The sequence below is a fragment of the Ranitomeya imitator genome, chromosome 8, assembly GCF_032444005.1.
Source record: "Ranitomeya imitator isolate aRanImi1 chromosome 8, aRanImi1.pri, whole genome shotgun sequence".
In the NCBI taxonomy this organism is placed as follows: domain Eukaryota; kingdom Metazoa; phylum Chordata; class Amphibia; order Anura; family Dendrobatidae; genus Ranitomeya; species Ranitomeya imitator.
In genome coordinates, this window is record NC_091289.1 from 75561341 (window position 1) to 75580239 (window position 18899).

Sequence of the window (18899 nt, forward strand, 5' to 3'; positions counted from 1 at the left end):
CATGATGGTATACACATCCCCCACACACTAGGATGATCCCACGCAACGTGAAGCCCCACACATAGTATTATAGATGCCAAAGCCCTCACACACAGTATTATAGACACCACAACCCCCCACACAGTATGATGGACCCCTCAGACCTCTACAGACAGCAAGATGGAACTTATACAAAGTATGATGGACCCCACAACACAGTCCTCCAAATAGTATGATGCTCTCACTTATAATAGGATACTCCCACAGCTCTTCCACACAGTCTGTTACCCACACAGCCCCCATCACACAGTATGATGCCCCCACAACTCCCTACACAGTATTATAGTCTACACACAGCATGATACACCACAGTCCCCCACACACTGTATGATGGACCCAACAACCCCCTCACACACACAATATGATGGACCCTACAGCCCCCGTGCTGCTTCTGTTTTCATTATCAGCTCCCACATTCTTAGGCCGGGGTCACACTGCAGCGTAATACGGACGAGTGCTAAGCGATAAAAAAAATTGCATAGCACTCGGACCAATGTTAATCTATGGGGCAGCTCCCTTCATCCGTTTTTTCTCGTCCATACTATCATATTATACTTGTGAGTGAAATCGCAGCATGCTGCGATTGTCCACATATCTCAGCTGAGAAACGCCAATGCAAGTCTATGGGTGCGAGAAAAAAAATCACACAGCACACGGACCATGCGTGTGACTTGCGAGAAATTCTCAGGCATTGGGCAGGTGACAGGAAATTTGCTCAGCAATTATTTGCTCATTTTGCAAGTGTGTGAGAAAATCTCACCATACGGATGACATATGGATGACACATGGATACTTTTTTGAGAAAAAAAGCATCCTGCCATTGCACACGGATGACATATGGATCACTATACGGAGAACATTTGTGCGATTCTCGGCAGACAAAATCAGACAGATTTTTTTATACGTTGTGTGTGACTCCAGCCTTAGCCATAGTATTTTTTTCTTTTACACTTCCTTGTGCATTGCCACTTTTCCTTTTACTATACATTTTGTACAACACTTAATTAACTTTTGACAATCGTTTCAACCCCAATTATTTACCCTTGCCAAAAAGGACGTACTAAGAAATGCTAGGTTGGTAGGTACATATACAGAAAGCAAAATATAACAGCAGGTCACAGTATAGGTGTGGCATGTACTGTTACATTTTAGCAAAACATGTGTGCAACAACAGACATGCACAGGTAAATGTCGACATTTTTTTTTTCTTCAAGAAAATTCAATCTCCTTAAAACAAATAACAAAATGAGAAATGCTAGGTAGACACACAACCAAAAAAGCTAGCACTCTCAACAGAGCGCTATAATAATGTGGCATATAAGGATGTTAACTTTGACTAGTATGATGTAAAAGAGATGGATGTACACAAAAAAATACCTTACACTTTGTAAGAGTATACAGATGCAGTCAAATGTCTAGATTTTTGGGAATTTTCTTTTGTATTTTTAAAAAACAAGTATTCCTCTTTAGCAAAAATGATCACACGAGAAATGCAAAAACTCAGTACATTCGCTTATGACATGTGTCGCTTAGTCACCTCTCACGGACAAGCTGTGAGATGGAATAGTCAAGGAGTTCAAGGTCAGGAGCCAGGAAGGTACATCATATACAGAAGGAATAGACAAAGGCGTAGTCAGGTAACATTCCGACGTCAGAACACCAGAAGATACTGGATCAGAGCAGAAGGGGTTAAACAGATGGATGGTTAGAATGAGGTCCAAGGTCAGGTAACAAAAGATCTACAAACAGAACGTAAGCCACAGGGAGAACAAACCACACAGTAGTTGAATGTACACGTCTGGGAGAAACGGGCCAGTTAAGTTGCCTGGTAATCACCTGGGATAATGAACACCTGGAGACAGCCAGTGTCTTCCAGTCTCAGGTTGGACATCCGAGCTGTCAATCAACACACTGACAGCTCAGCACGCCCCTGCACCAGACTGACAGACTGAGCTGTCAATCAAAGGACTGACAGCTTCAGCACGCCTCTGTACCAGATTGGACAGCTGAGCTGTCAATAACTGCATTCCAGTAGAAAATAATAATAACGGTCCTAGGAGCGCTGGAAATGAGACCTAAACAAGGATTGTAGTGTTGAATCACTAATGGTTCAACACTAAAATCCTTGTTTTGGTCTCATTTCCAGCGCTCCTTGGACCATTATTATATTCTACTGCATTTTGTATCCTCCTAGAAGGTTAACGGCTGGAGCTGCAGTGGACCTTTTGCCTTCAATTTTATCTATGACCCTCACAGCGCTCCCTAGTGACAGCTGTCTTTTCCCTTGAATTTCAATAACTGCATTCCAGACACACTGAGGGGTGGAACCATGACATGACAAGCAAGTACACAGCCTGACACTGATTTCAGATTTAGTTTTTCTGTAAAAACGATTGTGCTGTCTTGCTTTTGCTAAACTGCAAGTTCTGACGTTCTCTCATTATCCTAAAATCACCCTAAAATAGCTGCTGCATTCCCTTGTAAGGATTTTATACAGACTATGATAGACTTTCCTGATTGCCTTTGCCATACCATGCGATGTAATAGTTGCAAAGCATCATGAGGAAGCCCACGCAGTCGCACCAAAGGTTCTATCAGCCTTTTGTGATTGATGCAATCCTCTGTATTGTGTAAAATGGTAGACTTTTTGGGCAATTTGCATAAATTGAAATGTGTTTGAATTTCATAAAATTAGACGTGAATTTAATTTGCACTAAAGCAATTTGATCATCTCTACTCATCAGGAATGAGCAATTTTAAGTGAAATGGTTCACACTACACAAAAGTGCTGACGACATACATATACCAATTTTCTTGATCTTTACAGAAAAGCAAGCATCTAAGTGATAAATTCAATAGATATTTTTGCTTCTAGATTCTAGTAATACTTTATTTCAAATCTTACTCTTTCTCAAAGCCAACAGTTTTTTTCTGCTTTTTCCTCATATGATAACTGTGTCCATGTCTAGCACTAATTAGACAAATATAGTAGTTCCCTCTAATAATAACTGAATTTGACCAAATATTGTAATACATAACATGTTATCTGTTGATAATTGTATTACCAGCTATGAGAAGTTGGAACTAAATTGCACCAAAGTGACCAAAAAGTAGGTAAATCATTGATGACCGACCAGTACATAAAATGCCCACGTAACTGTCCTGCTAACAGAGCTACTACTTTACTTCATGAATAAAAGGCTATTCAGCAAAGTTTTCCACAACATGTAGAGGAAATGAGCAGGCTGAAAGATGAGCCTGTAGTCTAGCTCCTAGCATATTCACCATACTTATTTCTGCTGGACATAGCGAGATTCAGAATTCTCAGAGAAGCTATTAATTCTTCTAAAAACATTATTTTTGACAGCATGCTGGTTTTAAAGAAAAAGAAATTCAAATAAATGATGAATACAACTAGCAGTCATCACAATAGTCACAACACTTCTAGAAGTTTTGTCCTGTTCTCCTGTGAACCAGATTATAACATATTTTAGTCACTTTCCGTAATCGTGAATAGAAAGAGAATAACTTACTGGAGAAGGTAATCCAGCTTGGAGGTGGATTGTCAGGTCGTAGCAGGTAAGAAGTGCTCTGATACTTATATACTCAAGTGATGTATAAATGGCAAGGAGGAGACGCGAGGTGGAGCCACACATGAAGAAAGGAGGGGTTGTCAGAGGCCACATAGCTCTAAAATAGCTCCGCTCAGTTATGTAGGAACTGCTCCGTAAACAGTGCAAAAATGTTACACCGGAAATTGATAAATATTTTTTAGCAGAGGCATAGCTAGGGTGTTGGTTCACGGGGGGCGAAGCTTCTGAGTGGGCCCCTAACCAGGTAACCTTGATTACAACTCAGTGACGCGCCCTAATACTGGGGGAGAGCCTCAGCAGATGACCGCGCTATTACTGCAGATAATCTCTATATAACGACCAACATAGATATTACCGCCATATGGTCAGTAGTAGATACCAGCCCTACAAAACATATAGCAGATCACTGCACAGTTACAGATAATGTCTTACCGCTGACGTCCTTTCTGATGGAATCGTTCATTTTTTCTGTCTTTTCCATCTGGCCCAGACCGACATGACAACTTCTTCCAGCCAGTACTGTCTGCAGAGAATACAACAAAGACACATTTCATTCCTCATATTCCAGCCCCATCACCATCTATTCCCAAACTGCACAAACTCCTCATCCTACAGATACCCCCAATACTGAGCCGCTGCTGCCGTATGTGCCCCTATTACTGCACTGGATACCCCAATACTGAGCCGCTGCTCCCGTATGTGTCCCTATTACTGCCCCTGATACCCCAATACTGAGCCGCTGCTGCCGTATGTGTCCCTATTACTGCACCTGATACCCAAATACTGAGCCACTGCTGCCGTATGTGTCCCTATTACTGCCCATGATACCCCAATACTGAGCCGATGCTGCTGTATGTGTCCCTATTACTGCACCTGCTACCCCAATACTGAGCTGCTGCCGTATGTGTCCCTGTTACTGCACCTGATACCCCAATACTGAGCCGCTGCTGCTGTATGTGTCCCTATTACTGCACTGGATACCCCAATACTGAGCCGCTGCTGCCGTATGTGTCCCTATTACTGCACCTGATACCCCAATACTGAGCCGCTGCTGCCGTATGTGTCCCTATTACTGCACCTGATACCCCAATACTGAGCCACTGCTGCCGTATGTGTCCCTATTACTGCCCCTGATACCCCAATACTGAGCCGCTGCTGCCGTATGTGTCCCTATTACTGCTCCTGATACCCCAATACTGAGCCGCTGCTGCCGTATGTGTCCCTGTTACTGCACCTGATACCCCAATACTGAGCCGCTGCTGCCGTATGTGTCCCTGTTACTGCTCCTGATACCTCAATACTGAGCTGCTGCTGCCGTATGTGTCCCTGTTACTGCACCTGATACCCCAATACTGAGCTGCTGCTGCCGTATGTGTCCCTGTTACTGCACCTGATACCCCAATACTGAGCCGCTGCTGCCGTATGTGTCCCTATTACTGCACCTGATACCCCAATACTGAGCTGCTGCTGCTGCCGTATGTGTCCCTATTACTGCACCTGCTGTGTGGTTCTCTGTGCCCTCTAAATTCTAAAGCACCTCTCTATAATATAGTAATACCAGGTGCAAGTGCCCTTGAAAACAGGGCCCATATTTTGCCCCTAGAAAGTAATATTACCCTGTGTGCCCCTTTGATAGTCACAGTAACCTGAGTTCCCCTATAACAATAAGTGCCCACTTTACATTTAATAAAGTCCCGAGTCTCCCACTGTACAGTTCCCCTATATACAGCATGATGCTCTCTTATACACAGTATAATACACCCACACAGTATACAGACTCCTTAGTAGCCCCAAAACTGTTTGAATGCTCCAACAATGTATAAAGACCCCCACACTATAATCTCCATACTGTATGATGGCCCCCTAGATAGCCTCCATATACAGTAGCATAATTCACCAAATAGTCCACAATATAGTATAATGCACTCCCCATAGTCAGACTCTACAGCATACGGCAGCCCCCATAGGCAGACACTGTAATAAGGCAGCACCCCCATATAGGTAGACCCTGTAATAAGGCAGCACCCCCATAGGCAGACTCTGTAATAAGGTGGCAGACCCCGTAATAAGGCAGCACCCCCATAGTCAGACCCTGTAATAAGGCAGCACCCCCATAGTCAGACCCTGTAATAAGGCAGCACCCCTATAGGCAGACCCTGTAATAAGACGGCAGACCCTGTAATAAGGCAGCACCCCCATAGTCAGACCCTGTAAAAAGGTAGCCCCCATAGGCAGCCCCTGTAATGAGGCAGCACCCCCATAGGCAGCCCCTCTAATAAGGCAGCACCCCCATAGTCAGACCTTGTAATAAGGCAGCCCCCTTAGTCAGACCCTGTAATAAGGCGGCACCCCCATAGTCAGACCCTGTAATAAGGCAGCCCCCATAGTCAGACCCTGTAATAAGGCAGCACCCCCATAGTCAGACCCTGTAATAGGGCAGCCCCCTTAGTCAGACCCTGTAATAAGGCAGCCCCCCATAGGCAGACCCTGTAATAAGGCAGCACCCCCATAGTCAGACCCTGTAATAAGGCGGCACCCCATAGTCAGACCCTGTAATAAGGCGGCACCCCCATAGTCAGACCCTGTAATAAGGCAGCCCCCATAGTCAGACCCTGTAATAAGGCAGCACCCCCATAGTCAGACCCTGTAATAGGGCAGCCCCCTTAGTCAGACCCTGTAATAAGGCAGCCCCCCATAGGCAGACCCTGTAATAAGGTAGCACCCATTAAAAAATGGGCAGCGCTCCTTCTCCCATCAATGCGATCAGCTGTATCGGCTAAATGCCATTACAGCTGATCTTCCGATGACGGAAAGCGGCCGGGCGGCAGAGCAGGGAGATCGATTCTCCCTGCTCTGCCGCAGAAAAGTACTGTATCGGCGCGCTGCGCGTGCGGATACAGTTGCAGTAGCGCAGCTCCCGGTGAGCCCCCTCAGAGCACCGGGCCCGGGGCGCCCGCACCCTCTGCCCGCCCGGTAGCTACGCTACTGTTTTTTAGGATGCTTCATCTGTTCATCTATTTTATTGTAGTTTGGTAGTTTCTGTGTTGAAATTGAATCTTATTTTTCATAAAAAAAACTTGGAAAACTGTTGTGAAATAAAGCCATTTGTCTACAAAGTTAATAAAGTACCTATAATTTAACCCCTTTCCGACATAACGTAATAATACCCAGATGTCGGACTCCCTCACTTTGATGTGGGCTCCAGTGGTGAGCCCACATCTTTCCGGGGACATGTCAGCTGTTTTGAACAGCTGACATGTGCCCGCAATAGCCGCGGGTGGAATCGAGATCCACGTGCGGCTATTACCCAGTTAGATGCCGCTGTCAAACTCTAACAGGAGCATTTAAATTGCTCTTCTGGCAATCACGCCGGAAATACGCACACCGGTGACCCCTGTCACGTGATCGCGGATCACCGGTGTGTTGGCATGACAACCTGAGGTCTCCTGGAGACCTCTACTGTTGTCAGTGCCAGCTTGCTGTGACCGTCACCCAGTGGTCGGCGCTCATAGCAAGTGAGTAAATCTGCTATATAGAGGCGATCTGAACATCGCGTCTATGTAGCAGAGCTGATCGGGTTGTAGCAGCTTCTAGTCTCCTATGTAGACTATTGAAGCATGGCAAAAGTAAAAAAAAAAAAAAAAAAAGTTCAAATCACCCCCCTTTCACCCCATTCTAAATAAAACAATGAAAATAAAATCAAACATACACATATTTGGTATCTCCGCGTTCAGAATCGCCCGATCATTAAAAAAAGGATTTACCTGATCGCTAAACGGCGTAGCGAGAAAAAAAGTCAAAATACCAGAATTATAATTTTTTGGTCGACATGGCATTGCATTAAAATGCAATAATGGGCAATCAAAAGAACGTATCTGCACCAAAATGGTATAATTAAAATCGTCAGCTCAGCGCGCAAAAAATAAGCCCTCACCTAACCTGAGAGCATGAAAAATAGAGACACTGTGGGTATCAGTAAATGGCGCAATTATTTATTTATTTTTTAACAAAGTTTGGAATTTTTTTCACCACTTAGATAAAAAAGAACCTAGACATATTTGGTGTCTATAAACTCATAACGACCTGGAGAATCATAATGGCAGGTCAATTTTAGCATTTAGTGTACCTAGCAAAAAAAGCCAAACAAAAAACAAGTGTGGGATTGCACTTTTTTTTGCAATTTCACCGCACTTGGAATTTTTTTTCCCGTTTTCTAGTACACAACATGGTAAAATCAATTGTGTCATTCAAAAGTACAACTCATCCCACAAAAGACAAGCCCTCACATGGCCATACTGCGATGCTTTGCGAAATTACCCATAAGTTCTAGCGGTCTCGCGAGACCGCTAAGTCATATGGGTAATTTCGCAAAGCATCCTGGGGTGAGTATGTTTATTTTTTATTTTTTTAACCTTTGACATAGGTGGCTCGGTAATATAGTACGTCACTGGGCAATATCCTACGTGGCTCTGTTCTGTATATTACAAGGCTAGGCAATATACTACGTAAATGGGCAATATACTACGTTGCTGTGCAATATACTACATGGCTCTGTGCTGTATACTACGTGGTTAGGCAATATACTACGTGGCTCGGCAATATACTACGTGGCTCTGTGCTGTATACTACGTGGCTGGGCAATATACTACGTGGCTCGGCAATATACTACGTGGTTCTGTGCTGTATACTACGTGGCTCTGTGCTGTATACTACGTGGCTGGGCAATATACTACGTGGCTGGGCAATATACTATGTAACTGGGCCAATATACTACGTGGCTGGGCAATATACTACGTGGCTCGGCAATATACTACGTGGCTCTGTGCTGTATACTATGTGGCTGGGCAATATACTACGTGGCTCGGCAATATACTACGTGGCTCTGTGCTGTATACTATGTGGCTCTGTACTGTATACTACGTGGCTGGGCAATATACTACGTAACTGGGCCAATATACTACGTGGCTGGGCAATATACTACGTGGACATGCATACTCTAGAATACCCGATGCGTTAGAATCCGGCCACCATCTAGTATATATATATATATATCTCAAGATAAATACATGTGCATTATAAAATTATTTATCAGTAGACAGACTCCGTGATATTCATATATAAATCTATATTGATCCAAGAGTAAATATAAAGAACAGATATTACTTGGGCCTACTAACTGTGTCTGCCACTCATTACAGTTTTCCTCCACTGAACAAAGCAATGCCGCTTGTTTAGTCCTGTTACCACTTTTGAACTGCATTTAGCCTACTTTATTATTTGGGCCTACTAACAGTGTTTCCTTCTCATCTTGCCCATTGCACAGCCACTGCTAGATGAGTCTGCAGGTACATTGACCCAGACCACTACATTCCCCTTGCACGCTACACAGCCAGAATGTGACCCTGCTGAAAGTCAGGTTCCCCTTCCCGCATATTATACCACCTTACACGGGGACAAATAGGAAGGAGCAGATGAAAGTGCAGGTTCCTACATCAGGTGGGGGGGGAATACTCGTTGGCGATGTCACTGGCACAGGGCCCCTCATAGTATGCAAAAGTGTCTCTGCCGGTGGGAGGCGCCCCGCCGTCAAACACACCGCCGTACTTTGAGGGACCCTGTGCCAGTGCCAATGCGAACGAATGGGCCCCCCCCCTGCTTGCTAAGGATTACAGCACTTGCAAAGTTTAAATACTTACCTCTCCCTGCTCCACCGTCCTGACGTAGACCGCGTTTCCTAGGCCCACGAAAAAGTTGAACCAGGCCTACCCCCCACACAACTTTTGCCAAATGACCCCCAATTTTCAATGACTAACTATTATTATAACGTAAATTAAGATTGACAAGCTTAAGTAACAAGAATTGATGTTTTTGGCATTAAAATGGGCACTGTAGGTCAGAGGTGTCAAACTGCCTTCCTCGAGGGCCGCAAACAGGTCATGTTTTCAGGATTTCCTTGTAATGCACAGGTGATAATTTAATCACCTGCACAGAATGATTCCAGCACCTTGTGCAATACAAGGAAATCCTGAAAACATGACCTGTTTGCGGCCCTCGAGGAATGCAGTTTGACACCTCTGCTCTAGGTGTTTTCCTGTCCTCCACTCACTGCCGACTTTGATTCCCCATTGACTTGCATTGGGTTTCGTGTTTCGGCCGATCCCTGACTTTTCGCAATAATCGGCCGATTTCACCCAACCCGACTTTTGACAAAGTCGGGTTTCGCGAAACCCGACTCGATCCTAAAAAAGTAAAAGTCACTCAACTCTAGTTATGGGTGTGTTTGGATTAGGGGTGTGGTTAGTGTTGAGATTAGGGTTAGGGGTATGTTGGAGTTGGGGGTGTGTTTAGGGTTGTGATTAGGCTTAGGGGTGTATTGGGGTTAGGGTTGGAGTTAGAATTGGGAGGTTTCCACTGTTTAGGCAAACCAGGGGCTCTGCAGACACAACATGACGTCCTTGCTCAATCCATACTATTCTGCGTTGAAAAGTAAAATGGTGCTCCTAACCTTCCGAGCTCTGCCGTGCACCCAAACAGTGGTTTACCCCCACATATGGGGTATCAGCATACTCAGCATAAATTGGACAACAACTTTAGGGGTCCAATTTATCCTGTACCCCATGGGAAAATACAAAACTGGGGGCTAAAAAATCATTTTTGTGGAAAAAAAAGATTTTTTCTTTTCACGGCACTGCGTTATAAACTTTAGTGAAACACTTGGGGTTCAAAGTGATCACCACAATCTAGATAAGTTCCTTGGGGGGTCTGGTTTCTGATATGGGGTCTCTTGTGGGGGGTTTCTACTGTTTAGGTACATCAGGCGCTCTGCAAATGCAACGTGACACCCACAGACCGTTCCATCAAAGTCTGCATTCCAAAACGCTACTTCTTCCCTTCTGAGCTCTAATATGCGCGCAAACAGTAGTTTTCTCCCACATATGTGGTATTAATGTACTCAGGACAAATTGCACAACAACTTTTGGAGTCCAATTTCTCCAGATACCCTTGGGAAAATACAAAATTGGGGGCTAAAAAATCATTTTTGTGGAAAAAAAAGATTTTTTATTTTCACGGCTCTGCGTTATAAACTTTAGTGGAACACTTGGGGGTTCAAAGTGCTCACCACACATCTAGATAAGTTCCTTAGGAGGTCTATTTTCCAAAATGGGGTCACTTTTGGGGGGTTTCCACTGTTTAGGCACATCAGGGGCTCTCCAAACGAATCATGGCGTCCCATCTCAATTCCATCTTATTTTGCATTGAAAATTCAAATGGCGCTCCTTCCTTTTTGATCTCTGCCATGCGCCCAAACAGTGGTTTACCCCCACATATGAGGTATCAGCGTACTCAGGACAAATTGTTCAACAAATTTTGGGGTCCAATTTCTCCTGTTAACCTTGGGAAAATAAAAAATTGGGGAGAAAAATCATTTTTGTGAAAAAAATAAGATTTTATTTTTACGGCTCTACATTATAAACTTCTGTGAAGCACTTGGGGGTTCAAAGTGCTCGCCACACATCACATCTAGATAAGTTCCTTAGGGGGTTTACTTTCCAATATGGTGTCAGGGTCTCTCCAAACGCGACATGGTGTCCTATCTCAATTCCAGCTAATTTTGCATTGAAAAGTCAAATGGCGCTCCTTCCCTTCCGAGCTCTGCCGTGCGCACAAACAGTTGTTTACCCCTACATATGGGATATCAGCGCAGGACAAATTGTACAACAACTTTTGGGGTTCAACTTATCCTGTTACACTTGGTAAAGTAAAACAAATTGGATCAGAAGTAATTTTTTTGAGAAAAAAAGTTAAATCTTCATTTTTTTTTTTAAACATTCCAAAAATTCCTGTGAAACACCTGAAGGGTTAATAAACTTCTTGAATGTGGTTTTGAGCACCTTGAGGGGTGCAGTTTTTAGAATAGTGTCACACTTGGGTATTTTCTCTCATATAGACCCCTCAAAGTGAGTTCAAATGTTATGCGGTCCCTAAAAAAAATGGTGTTGTAAAAATGAGAAATTGCTGGTCAACTTTTAACCCTTATAACTCCCTAGCAAAAGAAAAATTGTTCCAAAATTGTGCTGATGTAGACATGTGGGAAATCTTACTTATTAAGTCTTTTTTGCAATATATCTCTGTGATTTAAGGACATAAAAATTCAAAGTTGGAAAATTGCTAAATTTTCCAAAAATTTCCTTTTTTTTTCACAAATAAACTCAAGTAATGTCAATGAAATTTTACCACTATCATGAAGTACAATATGTCACGAGAAATCTTTGTCAGAATCACTGGGATCCGTTGAAGGATTCCAAAGTTATAACCTCATAAAGGGACAGTGGTCAGAATTGTAAAAATTGGTCCGGTCATTAACATGCAAACTACCCTTGGGGGTAAAGGGGTTAAAATACTTTATTCTGGCTGTCTTTATTTAACCCTTTCACAACTGTGGGATTAGTAATTGATAGGTGTCTGATTGACATCAACTCCCAACTATTACCCCATATGCCACCGCTACAGGGCAGTGGGAAGAGAGAGGCTGAGTGCCAGAATTAGCGCATTTTAGAGATGTGCCATTTCTGGGGTGGCTGTGAGCTGGGGTTTCCAGCCTGGGGGGCAATATCCATGGCCCCTTGCTAGGCTAATAATATCAGCCCGCAGCTGTCTGCATAGCCTTTTCTGGCTATAAATTATAGGGGTACCCCACATTATTTTTTTCTTATTTTAATAGCCAGTAAAGGCTAAATATACAGCTGCGGGCTGAGATTCATAGCCTGGGAAGATCCATGGGTATTAACCCCTTTCCAGCCTATAAAAATTGGCCCCCAGTCACTGGCTTTCCCTCTCTGGCGCAGAAAATTGCGCGGGAGCCCACGCCATTTTTAAAAAAAAAATAAACAGATATTGCATTTAAGGCCAGGGTCACACTTGCGAGAAACTCGCAGGAGTCTCGCACATCAATACCCGGCACTGACGCCGGCATTCGGGACCGGAGTGTGCAGCTGCATGTATTCCTATGCAGTCCGAGTGCCAGCGGCAGTGACGGGTATTGAGATGCAAGACTCGTTCAACTTTCTCACAAGTGTGACCCTGGCCTAACGCACATTTTGTGGGTGTGTCTTTATTTAACTCTTTATGCACCATTTTATTATGTTCATTACTAAACATCGGGCTTGGTATTATCTATCTATCTATCTACTGATACATCTATCTATATTTCTATCTATCGATCTATCGATAGATATATCTATAGATAGATTGATAGATCTATAGATAAAGATCTATAGATAGATAGCTAGAGCTATAGATGGATCGATCTATCTATAGAGCAATCTATCGATCTTAAGATCTATCATCTATCTATAGATCTATCATCTATCTATCCCATATCTATCTATCTATCTATCTATCTATCTATCTATCTATCTATCTATCTATCTATCTATCTATCTATAGGTCTATCATCTACCTATCCCATATCTTTCTATCTATCTGTATGCATAAACATTATTATTCAATGGAGTATGTAAATTAAGAGGTTGGAGAAGAAATGACATCACAGTTATTTTTTTTAATTAAATAATAGATCTTTATTTAGCTTGCAAAAACGCATACAAATCCACATGAAAAAAAACACATGAAAATCCGCATTAAAAAATGTGCTGATTTTTACCTGCGTTTTCTGCCAAGAGATACAGAATCTGCGCAGAAAATTCCACAGGCAAATCTGCAATGTGTGCACATAGCCTAAGTTATTATGTCCATTCTTTTTATTTTTTCCTTTTCTTCATTCTTTTTAGTACATCCCCTATTCTACAGCTATAGCCAGAGACAAGTTACATACAAAATACTGCTGAGCTCATGACCAAAGTGACACTATAGGCAATGCCCAGCCCTCTATCTCCTCCCAATAACACACAGGAAGACAAACACTGCTTTCTCCACTCCCCTATCAACTCCACACTCAGCAGGAAAGGAGATAGAAAGCAGGGAAAGTAGAGGCAAAGGCAACCTCTCAGGGTACTAATAGGTGCATTACTGGAGGGCTACTCACTGGGGGCAGATAAGCAATCACAAGTCAGATCTGCACCCACCTAGTCAGCAATGTTTGGTATGATAAGGAACTCACTTTTTGGACGTGTAGAAGTGAATGCTGGGACACTGATCCAAAAACAAGACAAGGTAAGAAACCGCATGAACTGCATTGGAAGATCTTTACTATTACTATGTCTATTTGTACGCTTTTATGTAATGTTTAACCCCTTTACCCCCAAGGGTGGTTTGCACGTTAATGACCAGGCCAATTTTTACAATTCTGACCACTGTCCCTTTATGAGGTTATAACTCCGAAACGCTTCAACGGATCCTGGTGATTCTGACATTGTTTTCTCGTGACATATTGTACTTCATGATAGTGGTAAAATTTCTTTGATAGTACCTGCGTTTATTTGTGAAAAAAACGGAAATTTGACGAAAATTTTGAAAATTTCGCAATTTTCAAACTTTGAATTTTTATGCAATTAAATCACAGAGATATGTCACACAAAATACTTAATAAGTAACATTTCCCACATGTCTCCTTTACATCAGCATAATTTTGGAACCAATTTTTTTTGTTGTTAGGGAGTTATAAGGGTTAAAAGTTGACCAGCAATTTCTCATTTTTACAACACCATTTTTTTTTAGCGACCACGTCTCATTTGAAGTCATTTTGAGGGGTCTATATGATAGAAAATGCCCAAGTGTGACACCATTCTAAAAACTGCACCCCTCAAGGTGCTCAAAACCACATTCAAGAAGTTTATTAACCCTTCAGGTGTTTAATAGGAATTTTTGGAATGTTTAAATAAAAATGAACATTTAACTTTTTTACACAAAAAATTTACTTCAGCTCCAATTTGTTTTATTTTACCAAGGGTAACAGGAGAAATTGGACCCAAAAAGTTGTTGTCCAATTTGTCCTGAGTACGCTGATACCCCATATGTGGCAGTAAACCACTGTTTGGGCACATGGGAGAGCTCGGAAGGGAAGGAGCGCTATTTGACTTTTCAATGCAAAATTGACAGGAATTGAGATGGGACGCCATGTTGCGTTTGGAGAGCCACTGATGTGCCTAAACATTGAAACCCCCCACAAGTGACACCATTTTGGAAAGTAGACCCCCTAAGGAACTTATCTGGATGTGTGGTGAGCACTTTGACCCACCAAGTGCTTCACAGAAGTTTATAATGCAGAACCGTAAAAATAAAAAATCATATTTTTTCACAAAAATTATATTTTTGCCCCCAATTTTTTATTTTTCCAAGGGTAAGAGAAGAAATTGGACCTCAAAAGTTGTTGTCCAATTTGTCCTGAGTACGCTGATACCCCATATGTGGCAGTAAACCACTGTTTGGGCGCATGGGAGAGCTCGGAAGGGAAGGAGCGCAGTTTGACTTTTCAATGCAAAATTGACAGAAATTGAGATGGGACGCCATGTTGCGTTTGGAGAGCCACTGATGTGCCTAAACATTGAAACCCCCCACAAGTGACACCATTTTGGAAAGTAGACCCCCTAAGGAACTTATCTAGAGGTGTGGTGAGCACTTTGACCCACCAAGTGCTTCACAGAAGTTTATAATGCAGAACCGTAAAAATAAAAAATCATATTTTTTCACAAAAATTATATTTTTGCCCCCAATTTTTTATTTTTCCAAGGGTAAGAGAAGAAATTGGACCTCAAAAGTTGTTGTCCAATTTGTCCCGAGTACGCTGATACCCCATATGTGGCAGTAAACCACTGTTTGGGCGCATGGGAGAGCTCGGAAGGGAAGGAGCGCCGTTTGACTTTTCAATGCAAAATTGACTGGAATTGAGATGGGACGCCATGTTGCGTTTGGAGAGCCACTGATGTGCCTAAACATTGAAACCCCCCACAAGTGACACCATTTTGGAAAGTAGACCCCCTAAGGAACTTATCTGGATGTGTGGTGAGCACTTTGACCCACCAAGGGCTTCACAGAAGTTTATAATGCAGAGCCATAAAAATAAAACAAAATTTTTTTCCCACAAAAATTATTTTTTAGCCCCCAGTTTTGTATTTTCCCTAGGGTAACAGGAGAAATTGGACCCCAAAAGTTGTTGTCCAATTTGTCCTGAGTACGCTGATACCCCATATGTGGGGGGGAACCACCGTTTGGGCGCATGGGAGGGTTCGGAAGGGAAGGAGCGCCATTTGGAATGCAGACTTAGATGGAATGGTCTGCAGGCGTCACATTGCGTTTGCAGAGCCCCTAATGTACCTAAACAGTAGAAACCCCCCACAAGTGACACCATTTTGGAAAGTAGACCCCCTAAGGAACTCATCTTGATGTGTTGTGAGAGCTTTGAACCCCCAAGTATTTCACTACAGTTTATAACGCAGAGCCATGCAAATAAAAAATATTTTTTTTCCACAAAAATTATATTTTAGCCACCAGTTTTGTATTTTTCCAAGGTTAGCAGGAGAAATTGGACCCTAAATGTTGTTGTCCAATTTGTCCTGAGTACGCTGATACCCGATATGTGGGGGGGAACCACCGTTTGGGCGCAAGGGAGGGCTCGGAAGGGAAGGAGCATCATTTGGAATGCAGACTTAGATGGATTGGTCTGCAGGCGTCACATTGCGTTTGCAGAGCCCCTAATGTACCTAAACAGTAGAAACCCCCCACAAGTGACCCCATATTGGAAACTAGACCCCTCAATGAACTTATCTAGATGTGTTGTGAGAACTTTGAACCCCCAAGTGTTTCACTACAGTTTATAACGCAGAGCCGTGAAAATAAAAAATCTTTTTGTTTTCCCACAAAAATTATTTTTTAGCCCCCAGTTTTGTATTTTCCCAAGGGTAACAGGAGAAATTGGTCCACAAAAGTTGTTGTCCAATTTGTCCTGAGTACGCTGATACCCCATATGTTGGGGTAAACCCCTGTTTGGGCACACAGGAGAGCTCGGAAGGGAAGGAGCACTGTTTTACTTTTCAACGCAGAATTGGCTGGAATTGAGATCGGACGCCATGTCGTGTTTGGAGAGCCCCTGATGTGCCGAAACAGTGGAAACCCCCCAATTATAACTGAAACCCTAATCTAAACACACCCCTAACCCTATATCCAACGGTAACCCTAACCACACCTCTAACCCTGACACACCCCTAACCCTAATCCCAACCCTATTCCCAACTGTAAATGTAATCTAAACCCTAACCCTAACTTTAGCCCCAACCCTAACTGTAGCCCCAACCCTAACCCTAACCCTAGCCCTAACCCTAGCCCTAACCCTAGCCCTAACCCTAGCCCTGACCCTAACCCTAGCCCTAACCCTAGCCCTAACCCTAACCCTAACCCTAGCCCTAACCCTAGCCCTAACCCTAGCCCTAACCCTAGCCCTAGCCCTAACCCTAGCCCTAACCCTAGCCCTAGCCCTAACCCTAGCCCTAACCCTAGCCCTAACCCTAGCCCTAACCCTAGCCCTAACCCTAGCCCTAGCCCTAACCCTAACCCTAGCCCTAGCCCTAACCCTAGCCCTAACCCTAGCCCTAACCCTAGCCCTAGCCCTAACCCTAGCCCTAATGGGAAAATGGAAATAAATACATTTTTTTTTATTTTTCCCTAACTAAGGGGGTGATGAAGGGGGGTTTGATTTACTTTTATAGCGAGTTTTTTAGCGGATTTTTATGATTGGCAGCCGTCACACACTGAAAGACCCTTTTTATTGCAAAAAATATTTTTTGCAATACCACATTTTGAGAGCTATAATTTTTCCATATTTTGGTCCACAGAGTCATGTGAGGTCTTGTTTTTTGCGGGACGAGTTGACGTTTTTATTGAAAACATTTTTGGGCACGTGACATTTTTTTATCGCTTTTTATTCCGATTTTTGTGAGGAAGAATGACCAAAAGCCAGCTATTCATGAATTTCTATTGGGGGAGGCGTTTATACCGTTCCGCGTTTGGTAAAATTGATAAATCAGTTTTATTCTTCGGGTCAGTACGATTACAGCGATACCTCATTTATATCATTTTTTTATGGTTTGGTGCTTTTATACGATAAAAACTATTTTACAGAAAAAATAATTATTTTTGCATCGCTTTATTCTCAGGACTATAACTTTTTTATTTTTTTGCTGATGATGCTGTATGGCGGCTCTTTTTTTGCGGGACAATATGACGCTTTCAGCGGTACCATGGTTATTTATATCTGTCCTTTTGATCGCGTGTTATTCCACTTTTTGTTCGGCGGTATGATAATAAAGCGTTGTTTTTTGCCTCGTTTTTTTTTTTTTTTTCTTACGGTGTTTACTGAAGGGGTTAACTAGTGGGACAGTTTTATAGGTCGGGTCGTTACGGACGCGGCGATACTAAATATGTGTACTTTTATTGGTTTTTTTTTTTTATTTAGATGAAGAAATGTATTTATGGGAATAATATTTTTTTTTTTTTTTCATTATTTTGGAATATTTTTTTTTATTTTTTTTACACATTTGGAAAATTTTTTTTTTACTTTTTTACTTTGTCCCAGGGGGGGACATCACAGATCAGTGATCTGACAGTTTGCACAGCACTCTGTCAGATCACTGATCTGACTTGCAGCGCTGCAGGCTTCACAGTGCCTGCTCTGAGCAGGCTCTGTGAAGCCACCTCCCTCCCTGCAGGACCCGGATCCGCGGCCATCTTGGATCCGGGGCTCGAGCAGGGAGGGAGGTGAGGAGACCCTCGCAGCAACGCGATCACATCGCGTTGCTGCGGGGGGCTCAGGGAAGCCCGCAGGGAGCCCCCTCCCTGCGCGGTGCTTCCCTGCACCGCCGGCACATCGCGATCATCTTTGATCGCGGTGTGCCAGGGGTTAATGTGCCGGGGGCGGTCCGTGACCGCTCCTGGCACATAGTGCCGGATGTCAGCTGCGATAAGCAGCTGACACCCGGCCGCGATCGGCCGCGCTCCCCCCGTGAGCGCGGCCGATCGGCTATGACGTACTATCCCGTCCAGGGTCAGATAAGCCCAGGGCACCTCGACGGGATAGTACGTCTAAGGTCACAGAGGGGTTAAAGGGAACCTGTCACCCCGTTTTTTGAGATTGAGCTATAAATACTGTTAAATAGGGCCTGCGCTGTGTGTTCCTATAGTGTATGTAGTGTACCCCGATTCCCCATGTATGCTGAGAAATAACTTACCAAAGTCGCCGTTTTCGCCTGTCAATCAGGCTGGTCAGGTCGGGAGGGCGTGGTGACATCGGTGGTTCTTCCTCAGCTTTACGTTGGT

General features: G+C 43.3%; 2 protein-coding genes across 2 annotated transcripts in view; one reads left to right on the top strand and one right to left on the bottom strand.

Moving 5' to 3' along the window:
- The window catches only part of CHADL (chondroadherin like), a 239187-nt gene extending 235491 nt beyond the window's left edge, over positions 1-3696 (bottom strand). The window contains exon 1 of the mRNA XM_069737092.1: positions 3573-3696. The gene's annotated coding sequence lies outside the window, so the exon portion shown is untranslated. The remainder of the gene's footprint in view (positions 1-3572) is intronic.
- A 9843-nt stretch (positions 3697-13539) lies between these two features.
- HEBP1 (heme binding protein 1) overlaps positions 13540-18899 on the top strand; it is a 163835-nt gene continuing 158475 nt past the window's right edge. The window contains exon 1 of the mRNA XM_069737094.1: positions 13540-13805. Coding sequence (XP_069593195.1) covers positions 13728-13805 — 78 coding nt within the window. The 5' untranslated portion in view covers positions 13540-13727. The remainder of the gene's footprint in view (positions 13806-18899) is intronic.